The sequence below is a fragment of the Cystoisospora suis genome (genome assembly GCF_002600585.1).
Source record: "Cystoisospora suis strain Wien I chromosome Unknown contig_288, whole genome shotgun sequence".
NCBI lineage: Eukaryota > Apicomplexa > Conoidasida > Eucoccidiorida > Sarcocystidae > Cystoisospora > Cystoisospora suis.
Genome location: NW_027153090.1, coordinates 667 through 12,472, shown reverse-complemented (window position 1 = coordinate 12,472; position 11,806 = coordinate 667). Strand labels below are relative to the sequence as shown.

Genomic DNA, 11,806 nt, shown 5'->3' with positions numbered 1-11,806 from the left:
AAGAAGAAGAGGAAGAAGAAGAGAGACTACATGAGGGAGGAGGAGGAGGGAGTGGAGGAGAAGAAGAAGAGAAAGAAGAAGAGAAGAAAGAAGAAGAAGAGTCTGGCTGGATCTTATTGCGATCAGGACCAGGAGGAGAAGAAGGGCGAGGATGAGGAGGAGACTCGGCAACTAAAACATCCGGCATTTTCTTGGAAAAAGGGAAAAAGAAAAGAAAGGAATGAAAGAAGAAGAAGAAGGATTGGAGATCGAAAGAAGGAGAAGAAGAAGAGGAAGAGGAAGAGAAAGTATCGAGAATGCCTAGACTATGAGAAGAATGTTCGAGTTGTTCTCATCAACACACATGAAGCAAAAAACAAGGCGCCTTCTCTCTCTCTCTTTCTTTCTTTCTTTCTCTTTTCCTGTCTCCCTGCCTGTCTGTCCTTCATCTTCCTTTCTTTCAGAGAAATCTCAAGAAAGAAAAGAGACAAGCCCTACCTCTCTCTTCTCTCTTTCTGTGTGCTCAACTCTCCATCTCGACTTGAACGAAAGAACGTGAAGAGAAGGGAGAAAGAGGTAGAGCAAGGAAAAGAAAGAAAATAAAATGAAAAGAAGAGAGAGAGAGAAACGGAAAGAGACAGAGAGAAGAAATCTTCTCTTCCCCCCGGAGTGCACATAGAATTGGATTCTCCCCGAGGACTTGAGAAGTTCTTCTTCTTCTTGTGTAATGAAAAGTCAAGAGAATCTTCTTCTTTCTTCTGAATGAAACGCATTTGGCCCTTCTCGAGTCTTTCTTTTCTCACTCCTCTTCTCCCTCGATCATGCATTTAGATGAAGACTCACAGGCAGGAGGAGGCTTGGCGTATTTATCGCAATTCAGCTAGCTACTACTACTACTAGTAGGTCAACTACTACTACTACGACTACTACTGATGCTCCAACTCTTCTCCTTAGCGACCCACCTACCTCTCTTGTTCTCCCACCCCCGCGCCCTGTCGTATTCTCCTCTTCTTTCTTCTCCCTCTGCGTGCATCTTCTTCTTCTTTTTCTCTTTCTTCTTCTTTTCGATATTAGAAGAGAATAAGGCATCTCTTCCCTTTGGAAAGCAAGAGAGGAGAAGAAGAAGAAAGATTCCTAGAAGCCAAGAGGCTCTTCTTATCAGGGATTAAACCCAAAGAAGCAAGAGAAGGAAAAGAAGAGGAGGAAGGAGAGATTCGTCTTTCTTCTTGAAGAAGAGAGGCTCTCTGATATAACTTCTCTCTCTTCTTTCTTCTCTCTTCGGAAAACTTGTAGGGATCTACGGGATGAAGAGGGAGACCAACTTCCTGTCTTTCTTTCTTTCTTTCTTCTTTCTGAGAGACAGGGAGAATCGATGTGTGTTTTGCCTATCGTAGAGAGACGAGGGTTTCTCATTGGTTCCTCTACCTCTTTTCTCTTGTGAAGTAAACAGACAGAAGAGGCGAAAAAGGAAAGAAGGCTACTGGATACACAGAAGAGAGAAAGAGAAAGCAAGAAAAGTCAGGGGGAGGAGCAGGAGAAGAACGAGAGAGGGAAGGATTGGTGTTCTTTCTCTCTTCTCAGGAGTCTTCTTCTCTTCTTTTTCTCTTTCTTCTTCTTATGGACTGATATATCCTTTGCCTTTCTTCCCGTCTTTCCCGGTCTGAAGAAGAAAGACCACTCTTTCTTTCTTCTTTTCTTGGTATCGATGTGATCGTTTCCGGGTGTATCTGATCGATTCTCCCTCGTTTCTTTCTCTCTTCTTATCACTTTCTCTCCTTTTCAAACACCTTCCTCAACACCTCTCTCTCTTCTTTTCTCCCTCGTCCAGAGCTTCTCTTTCTCTCTTCTTGCCTTTCTCTTGTCCACTAATTTCTCTCCACATTGTTGTTTCCGTCTTTTCCTTCTTTCTTTCTTTCCTACAGTCAAGTCGGCTTGCCGTTCCTCTCCCTTTTGACGATGATGAGAATGGCGGTGTGGTGTATGTACAGCTGAGGAAACCTCGTCAGGTGGCTTTTCTGTCTCTCTGCGGTCAAAGTCTCTTCATCCTTTCAATGAAGAGGGAGAAGTAAATCTCTCAAGATACACCCCTACATATACATCTTGTATACCTACATAGATATGCGTGATACTCTTATGGTGTATATACACCTTCAATCATTACAGAAACTAAGGATGACATCTCATTCTCTACCTATCTCATAGGGTCCGATGCTTTTCTTCTCTTCTTTTTCTCTCTCTTCTTCTTCTTCTCTTCTTTCACTTTCACAGTCGGTCTCCAGCGCAGGTCGAGGGTCACCAAGACGAGGAGGGTGAGAAGAAGAAGAAGAAGAAAGAGGATAAAGGAGACAGCGAAAACAGGATTTCCTCCTATTCTTCTTCTCTCATTCTCCTCATGATCATCTCTCTTGGAAAAAGGGGGGGGTGTCCTAAGAAGACAGAAGCGTGCTCTTCGTCTTCTTCGATCTCTTCTCGACGACAGTCGCTTCAGTAACGAAGAGATCCAATAGGAAGGTCATGTATATCATATAGACACATATACGTATCTCTCTCTATATATATATATATATATGTATAATGTATATATATAGGAAGATCTATATAAAGATATGTGTAGGTGTATCTGTGTGTGTGGGTTGATGTAGCAGTAGGGAGGTAGAGAGGGAGAGACAGGGAGAATGATGTGGGAGAATGAAGAGACAAAGGAAAATTGAGAGATGACTCCGCAAATGTCTCTATCACTCCTGTCTGATCTTCTTCTTCATCTCCTCGCCAGACTGAGGAACGTTCTTCAGTAGCAACGTCTCCATCTTTCTCTTCTTTTTCTTTTCGTAGTTGTCGAGCGAAAGACGTTTAGAGATAGATACCTCAGGAGATAAGAATTCTCATCCTCCGGCTCATCAAGGCAGATAAGAAGAATGCACTTTTCCCGTCTACTTCTTCAAGTTTGCTTCCCTCCGTCTCTCCTTCTTCTCCATTCTCTTCTTCGTCTCCTTCTTGTCTAGCAACAGGCGAGCTTTCTTTATCGCGTCTTCCCATATCTTCTTTCTCCTCTTGCCTTTCCCTCCTTTCTTCTTCGTGTGTATCTTTCTTCTCAGATTGCGAGAGAAAGAAGTTTCGCAGTAGAAGAGACGGCTATGGTCGGGAGAGAAAGAAAAGAAGAAGAGGAGAGAAGAAAGAGAAAGAGACAGAAGATGAAGAAATCCTATTTCAGAATGGAGGATCTTCTTCCTCTTTTTCTATGTGTAGATCAGCTCGGTCTTCTTCGATGGTAAGACGGAAAGAAGACTCTCTTTCAGCTAGAGAACCTATTTCTAATGGGGAGGCCCTTTCTGAGAGAGGAGGAATAAGAAGAAAAGAACAAGAGAAAGAGCAAGAAGAAGAATCCACCGCACGATAGAAACATGGAGGGGGAGACAAGGGGTGTCTCATCTGAGGGCCAGAGAAAGATAGCTGTCTCACCCAAGACTTCTCATGGAGACAGCGACCAACAAGAGGCTCATGTACCTAGAACGCAGAAGGAGGAGGAGGAGTCTCTTCTTACCGAAGAAAGACATGTGAGCACTCCCTCTTCTTCTCCAACTTCTCTCTCCTCATCTTCTTCTTCCTCCTCCTCTTCATCTTCTTTTTCAGTTTCGCATCGGCGGACTTCTTCTCCTTTGAATGAGACTTCCATCCCTTCCTCTTCTACGAGTTATGAGAAAAAAGAGATCGCAGCCACTCGAGGTTCATCCTCGGGGGATTGCAGTGTATCTACACCACGACCCTCTGGGACATCATCGGTCACTATAAGAGAAGCTTCTCCTTCTCCTTCCTCTTCTTCTTCCTCTTCTTCTCTTTCTCGTTCTCCCTCTTCTTCTTCGGCGTCTAGTAGCTCTTCACTAGGTTCATCCCTCACATCTACGGTATCATCGCCTCATCCTTTGTTAACTCCTTCGTCCTCGGCTTCCACGGTGGGGCCGGCTTCTCATCTTCTTCAAACTCCCGCTCCAGCAGTCCCTTCTCATTCTTTCTCTTCATCCTCTTTTTCTTCTCTTTGTACAATGGCGATCTCGTCTTCGTCTCCCCCACCTCTTTCACGCCAAGAAGGAGAGAGAAATGCGCAAGCTTCTTTCTGTCATGTTTCTCCTCCCTCTTCTTCTGCTTCTTCTCCCTTTTTACCATCGACTTCGTCTTCTCTCCCTCTCTATTCTTCTTCTCCCCCTCGACCTCCGCCATCCTCGTCAGTCTCTTCTTCTTCTTCTCTCTATCCAGGTTTCTCCTCATCGCTTCCCTTGAACGCTACTATTTCGGATATAGTTAGACGGCTCGTTCTCGAGCTTCTTCAGCCTATAGTTTCTCAAGATATTGAAGTTACTCCTCCTTCTCCCTTCACCTTCTCTTCTGATCCAATCGCGACAGCTCAGAAGAAGTTAGCCTCTCATTCTTTCTCTTCTTCTTCGTCTTCATCTTCTTCTCCCCTAGGTTCGGCAGGGTCTTGCTTCTGTTGTATTTCAGCTCCCTGTGTGTGTGAAGTGTTTGCTCTCTCAAGAAATTCCGCAAATTCTTTTTCGTCTTCGTCTTGGACTCTTCAGGAGGGGCATACACTTTCTCCGTCATCAGGCGTCTCTTCATCTTCTTGTAAGCGCCGGAAAGTCGATGGAGATCTCGCAAGGGAGCATCGACGTCCAAGTAAAGGGACAGAGGGACAACCCAGAGGGGGAGAAGAAGAAGAAGAGATGAAGGGAGAACAAGAAGGACCAGAGGGAGATCAACGAGATGGAGAAAGAACAAGAGAACAGAATAGAAAGAAAGAGAATAAGATAGCCACTGAAAGAAAAGCAGAGTCTTCTTCTCCACATCAAGGAATGATCGATTCTCATCTTCATAATTTTAAGAGAGGATGGGTTCCTTCTTATTCTTATTTCTATCCCTATACTTCGATTCCTCCTCCGCGGATCATCGATACTCGATATCTGTATCATCTTCTTTCCACGTCAGCTGAACCGGCGATTGGCAGTTGTTCTCCTTCACGTGTCTCCACCTCAACGTCGAGTGTTCCTTCAAGTCCCAAGGAAGCATCGATAGCTAGCCAGCCGCACAGTCATCATACAGCATCATCACCTCTCTCAAAGAAAGACACTCACAATGAAGCTCTCTCAAGAGATCGTGGCGGGAAAGGAATAGGAGGAGAGAATAAGAAGTACGCATCGATGTCTAAGAAAGAAGACGAGGGAGAAGACGGAGGAGGAGGAGAAGAAGAGGAAGGAACGGGTAAGAAGAAGAACAAGAAAACTAAGTATAAGAAAGAGGAAGACGATAATGAGAATAATGACGAGGATGAAACATCTTCAATACAGGAGGTTGTCGGCCTAGAGTTCATACAAGAGATATGCGAGAGTATCGAAGCAGTTTTCAATACTATACAAATGGAGTCGATTGAAGATCGATGCAAGGCAACTCATCTCCCTTCTGACGAATACTACTCTCTTAACTACTGGTAAGTCAACTCTTCCTCTTCTTCGTCACGCGACATACACCTCCCCCTCTCTCTCCCTCCATAGACAAACTGAAGATAGATAGATAGATAGATGACTGTGCACGCACGTCCTAGATGTGAAATATGTGAGTAGCCTCTGTCTTCTCTATAGGGAGAGAGGACACCCCGGAGTGGGTCGTCATATACAGAAGGGCGTTCTCTGGTGCATGCATGCGCGCATGGTGGGTGTATGTACACCCGCATCTTCATGTGAGAGGTCTCGTATGCTAATAAAGGCGCAAGAGACGAACGGCCGCTTTTATCCCCACACATTCTCTTTCCTTCCTTTTTCTTTTCTTCTTCTCTGCATCTCTCTTTCATTCTCTTCTTCTCTTTCTTGTTCTCTACACACAAGGACACTCACTTAACTCATTCACTCCATCCGTCATCCATCTATCTATTTGTCTGTTTGTCTTTCTCTAAGCCATTCATTCCTCTGTAGTCTGTCTGTGGTCCATCTACCAACTTGTCGCGAATGTATCTCTTTGCGTCTGTTCCTTCATTTATTTCTTTATCTCCCGTGGACTCGCATGTGTATGATCTACATAGAGATGTAGGGATATGGATAGATACATACGTGTATATATGTATGTATATATATGTAGATGTAGGGAGAGAAAGAGAGATGGTGTCGATAGATGTTCCTGATCTTTATCTGTCGAGAGAGGAAAGAGGTGTAGGTCCCGTTCATAGGTAAGACTTCGTGTGAACAATGCTTGCTTGCTTTGTGCGTACGCCTCTCTCCTTTCTTTTCTTGTTCCTCTTCAAGGGAGTGGAGACATTTTCTGAATGAGAAAGCGCCTACAGGTGCGTCTGTAGCACAGACATTTGGTCGATGCTTACTAAGGTCTCTTCTTCTCTCTTCTGCTTCTTCTTCTTCTATTGTACGGGATCTCCTAACGACGCCTCTCAGCTTCTCAGCAGGTAAGAAGACGGGAGCGAAAAGGAGAGACCAGAGAGGAGGAGAACATAACGGCGACAGGCGATGGAGAGAGAAAGAGAAAAAGAAAAAAAGAGAGAGAAGAACGGCTCTGTCTACTGCTAAGGTGTTTCTTCATTCTGTCTTTCTTTTTCTCTCAGTTGAAAAGAAATCCTTTCTGCACGAGTAGAAGCGACAGGAAACGTCTTCTTCTCTCTTCTTCGTTGCTTTCATCTACAACACTGATCTCCTCTAGAATATATCTCAATGCACTATGGCATCATATATATATAGAGAGATATATATATGTCTGGACGCCTCGTGTAGTGTATGTATGTCTATGTAGGTGTGTATGTACGGCTCGCTATTCCTGTGGCTATTTAGGGGAGTGTGGGTGTATGTACACTAGAAGGATCGATGAAGAGGGAGAGAAAGAAGGGTGTTTCTCTTCTTCGACGCATCCAGAAGTGACCTCTTCTAGATAGATAGATTGAGCTCTCCTCTTCCTGTCGTCTTTCCTTCTCCCTTTCTCTTCTCTAATCCTCTTTCAAAGCATCTTTCTCTTTCTTTTTTCTTTCTGTCTGTTTTGTCGATATTTTTGCATGCAGCGATTATGTTTCATCGGTTGTGTGACGAGGTGGGAATTTTAAACTTTGAGACGAGACTTAAACTATGGACTATCGCCGCTGTCTCTTCTTCTTCACAGCCAGCTACTCGGGTATGCTGCATTTCTCTCTTTCTTTCTCTCCCTATCTCTCTTTCTCTCCCTTTCTATCTCTTTCTATATTTCTTTCTTTTCGGCTAATAGATGGAGACAAGATAATGTTGACGTGTGGATGGATGATGTGTATATAGATATCTGTACCTACGTATTTAGGAATAGAAGTAGGTGCTTCATGTGAACGTGTGCCTGTGTATATGTATGTCTGTATATATCCATGTATGTACTTATGCACACGTAAGGGTTCGTGTGTACACAAATAAGTGCTGTAAAGACAAAGGCGTCCGCGCGGATTGTTTTGCGGGAGGTATGTAGAGGCTCTCCGAGTAGTACTCGATAGATAGATAGATTAAAGATAGATAGATAGATTAAAGATAGATTAAAGATAGATAGATAGATAGATTAAAGATAGATTAAAGATAGATAGATCTGTTTACGCCTCATTCAATCTGAGTATATTATTTTCGTTTCTTGTTTTCTCTCTTCCTTTTTCATTCGTTCTTGTTCTTTCTTCTTCTCTTCTTTCATTGTTTCATTCATTCTTTTTTCTTGTTTTCTTCCTTTGTTTGTTTTGTAGTCTCATTTAGTGAGCGAGAGCGGCTTAGGATTTCTATGTCGCGACTGGGGCTCGGCTAAAGAGGAGGAGGCAGGGCTGATAACGTTCCAGTGCATTACGAATGATCGACAGCCTTATCATAGCATAGCCCTAGTGACTGTGAAGAATATTTTCTCTAGGCAACTCCCCAAGATGCCGAGGGAGTATATCGTTCGTCTTGTGTTTGACCGTCATCACTACACCTTCTGCTTAAAGAAGGGCAACGCTATCATAGGAGGCTGCTGCTTTAGACCCTACTTTCAACAGGTAAGAGAAAGAGTGAGAGGGGAAGAGGTCAGATCAGAAAGAGTGAGAAAGAGTAAGAAAGAAAGAGTGAGAAAGAAAGAGTGAGAAAGAAAGAAAGAAAAGCAGGGAGTCATGTAAAGGTTTTCAGAAAGATGTGGGGTGTACCTCATACACACACATACATGCATGCATGTATGTAGAGAGAGATGGAGAGTTCTATGCATAGAGAGAGAGAGACAGAGAGACAGATAGAGAGAGAGACTTGTGTATTTATAATATGTATGATACGTAAGGGAGAGGAGTGTGGCTTTTGTAATGGGAGGTGTCTTGGTCTTCTTGGAGTGATTCTCTTTCTTTCGATCCATCTTTTTGACTGAAAAGAACAGACATTCCTTTCTCTTTCCGTCTTCCTATCTTTCTCTCCCCTCTTTCTTTCTGTCTTTCTGTCTGTCTCTTTCCTCTTTCATCTTTTTCCTGTTTCTTCTGTTTGTCTTTTCTTGCGGTGTGTTATATGTCTTGTGCAGAACTTTGCAGAGATAGCGTTTCTAGCAGTGACTTCTACAGAGCAAGTGAAAGGCTATGGCACCCGCCTCATGAATCACCTGAAGGAGCACGTCAAAAAGTCAGGCATCGAATACTTCCTCACCTATGCTGGTACGTCACACCCCACAGCCACCTCTATACACCAGAGATAGGTCAAAGATAGATTCATTAAAAATAGATAGATTAAGATAGATAGATAGATATACATTAAAGGTAGATAGATTAAAGATAGATCGGTCTTGACCTTTAGGTTTTCTGATGTGATCGTGTGATATGTAAATCCGTGTACTTAGGGATATCGTGAATGATTGTAGAGAAATGTACGTAGATGTGGAGTTCTTCTATTACAGTAGGAAGCTTCTTCTACATGTGTTAATCTATCTATGAGTCTATATCTATGTAGTGTGAATGTATGTATGATTCGGTATGTATCTAGGTAGGGTTTATGTATGAGTGTGTGGTGTACATACACCTGTTTGGAAAGTCTGTAGGGCTTTCCATGGCATGTTCATGTAAGCCTCTATGTGAACGTTCACGAGGTTCTCTTTCATGTCTCTCTCTATGTATATCTCTACTCATCGATTTATGTCTATCTCTCTCTAATTTTGATGTATCTATCTCTTTCATTTTCTACTTCGTGGGGATCTAGACATGTTGTACTTTACATGATTCAACTTCTTCTTGTTCTTTTTTCCTCTCCAATCGCGTTTCTTGTCGTCTCTACTCTTCAATTCATCTGGTCTCTTCTTTCTGTTCCTTCTTCTCTTTCTTTCTTTCTTTCCTTTTTCCTTCTCTTCTTTCTCTCACCGATATATTTCTTGTCTCTTCTTCCTTTTCTTCCTCTTCTATTCTCTTCATCTCCCCTTTCTTCTATCCTGTGTCTGTCCCTCATGTGAAATTTTCCTGTCTTTCTTAAAGCTGTTTCTATCTTTCTCTTATTCTGTCCATCCTATTTCTTTTCTTCTTGCCTCCGATCTATCTTATCTCCCTCTTTCTGTCTATCTACTCTCTCTCTCTTTTCTGCATGCGTCTGTGTCTCTCTGTTCATCTGCTTGCTGGCGTGTAGATAACTTTGCCGTGGGATACTTTCGCAAGCAAGGCTTCACACAGAAGATCTCGATGCCTCGAGAGAGGTGGTATGGCTATATTAAGGACTACGAAGGAGGGACATTAATGGAGTGCTATATCAATCCTCGTATAAACTATCTACGGCTCTCGGAAATGATCCACGATCAACAGACGCTCATCAAACGAGCTGTACTGACACTGAAACCTCTTGCTGTATATCCAGGCCTACGATTCTGGAAAGTAAGTTCTTTTCTCTCTCTCTTTCTTTCTCTATCTCTCCCTCTTTCTTTCTCTCCCTCTCTTTCTTGTTCTTTCTCGCTTTCTCTTTCCAGAGTGTGTGTATGCTGGTGCTTGTCTGTTTGTATTCTGTCGAGTTCAAATTTTCTTTTTCTTTTTTGCTTCACCCTCAGGAAAGTCTTCCTGTGTTTGAAGCGTTTGCATGCGTCTTCTGTCTATACACTCTGTCAGCTGGGTATCTATCTGTACACCCCGATCTGTATTCTCGCATCTATATCTATCTATCGATCGATCTATCTCTCTCTGTATTTCCTTTCTACATCGATAGATAGATAGATAATTCGATGTGTACATTTATCTCCGGGGGTGTGTTGTTACCTTTCTATCCATATCTACTACCTATCCTTATATCTCTTTCCCTCAAGCACTTCAAGCTATTATCTACACCTATATCTCTTATTTGTCTATCTCCCTGTAGCTATCCATCAACCTCTTTCGATCTATCGATTTGCTTCATCCCTATTCCCTCATCTATCCTTTGTGTGTAACTCAATCATCTCTCTCTCCCGTCTCGTCTCTCCCTATCTATGTTTCTATTGTCCTATCTTTCTATAATTCTAAGATCGATCTCTCTTTTTTCCTTCTCCTCCTTTTTAACCTTCAATAGGTATCATCTTATCTTCACACACATCCATACATCTTCATAAGTAAGCATACATACATGCGCACCGCCTTCTCTTTCTTCTGTCTCCTTCTCTGTATGTCTCCTTTTCCGTCCTTGAATGGAGAAGAGATACGTATCTACACATACATACCTATTCACACACATTCATACATCTTCATAAGTAAGCATACATACATGCGCACCGCCTTCTCTTTCTTCTCTTTCATTCTTCCTTTCTTCCTTCTCTCTCTTTCTTATTTATTCTTCATTCTTTCTTTTTTTTTCTTCAGGAGCATCCTGGGGAGGAAATGAACCCTCGTGATGTCCCTGGTTTGCTTCAGTGTGGATGGCGACCAGAAGAAGGATTTCTTTCTTCTTCTTCTCCTTCTTTCTTGCATGATTCATCTTCCTCTTCCTCCCCGCCCTTCTTTTCCGAAGATCCTTCCGTTGGCCTGGGAAGAGGAGGGGAGGGTGATCTTCCTCCTTCTATCTCTTCCTCGTCTCAGAAATTTCTCGCTTCTTCAGGTTCTCCTTCTCATGCAAGAACGGCCGTTTCTTCTTCTTCATTATCTCAGTCTAATCTCCCTCATATCCTCTCTTCATCTTCTTCCTTGAATCGAGACCTTTCATCGACTTCTTCTTATCCTTCTTCTGGGGGGACAGCCGCAGCCTCCCCATCTCCTCATCTTCATAATTCTTTTCCTCATCTTGGGAAGATGTCTTCTCATTCATACCAAGGGGGTTCTCATGGACTTTCTTCTTCAACACCTTCTTCTTCGTCTACACTGCATGCCAATTATTCTAAAGGCGCCGTAGGGGGGGGAGGTTCTTTATGGAGCGAAGGCTCCTCCTATCCTTCGCATCTCCATCAGATACCGCCTCCATATATGAGGCCTTTACATGAACAGATTATGGATGTGCTTGAAGCGTTAGGGAAGCATCATTCCGCCTGGCCTTTTCAAAAGCCTGTCAGTAGAGATGAGGCACCAGACTATCACGAAGTCATCTCTCACCCGACCGATATACAAACCATGAAAAAGAAATGCAAAAAGGTAAGAAGAAAGAAAGAGTGAGAAAGAAAGAAGTTAGGTGATACGTGTATAGGTATATATGTGTTGTTTATAGGGGTGTGTATAGATGTATGTATCTTTCTCTTACAGAGATATTCAGGAGAACAGAGAGTGAGACAGAGAGAGAGAGATTCTCCTTAGTGTTGTCGTAGGTAGTGCGCAAGAGATACGCAACTGGACCCGTAGAGGGCATGCTTCTTTTCCACAGCTCGCCGTTTCAAATACATCACGAGATAGATAGATAGATAG

The 11,806-nt window shown here is 42.9% G+C and overlaps 4 protein-coding genes across 4 annotated transcripts in view; 3 read left to right on the top strand and 1 right to left on the bottom strand.

The window, feature by feature from the left end:
• The window catches only part of CSUI_000735 (ras-related protein rab2bv), a 6,312-nt gene extending 6,125 nt beyond the window's left edge, over window positions 1-187 (bottom strand). The window contains exon 1 of the mRNA XM_068060966.1: window positions 31-187. The gene's annotated coding sequence lies outside the window, so the exon portion shown is untranslated. The remainder of the gene's footprint in view (window positions 1-30) is intronic.
• The window catches only part of CSUI_000734 (uncharacterized protein), a 1,166-nt gene extending 355 nt beyond the window's left edge, over window positions 1-811 (top strand). The window contains exon 1 of the mRNA XM_068060965.1: window positions 1-811. This exon is cut by the window's left edge and continues 355 nt beyond it. Within this exon, the coding sequence (XP_067927059.1) occupies window positions 31-582 (552 nt within the window). The 5' untranslated portion in view covers window positions 1-30 and the 3' untranslated portion in view covers window positions 583-811.
• Window positions 812-904: 93 nt separating this feature from the next.
• CSUI_000733 (uncharacterized protein) lies at window positions 905-2,526 on the top strand. The gene has a single exon (XM_068060964.1). It carries the CDS (start codon window positions 912-914, stop codon window positions 1,146-1,148), a length of 237 nt encoding a protein of 78 aa, XP_067927058.1. The 5' UTR covers window positions 905-911; the 3' UTR covers window positions 1,149-2,526.
• Window positions 2,527-2,579: 53 nt separating this feature from the next.
• CSUI_000732 (histone acetyltransferase) lies at window positions 2,580-11,539 on the top strand (the record flags this gene model as incomplete). Its single annotated transcript, XM_068060963.1, has 7 exons — window positions 2,580-5,455; window positions 6,264-6,418; window positions 7,022-7,131; window positions 7,712-7,996; window positions 8,500-8,629; window positions 9,585-9,826; window positions 10,778-11,539. Coding segments are annotated over exons 1-7 (3,759 nt in total), but the record flags the coding sequence as incomplete, so codon positions are not given.
• Between the last annotated feature and the right edge of the window lie 267 nt (window positions 11,540-11,806).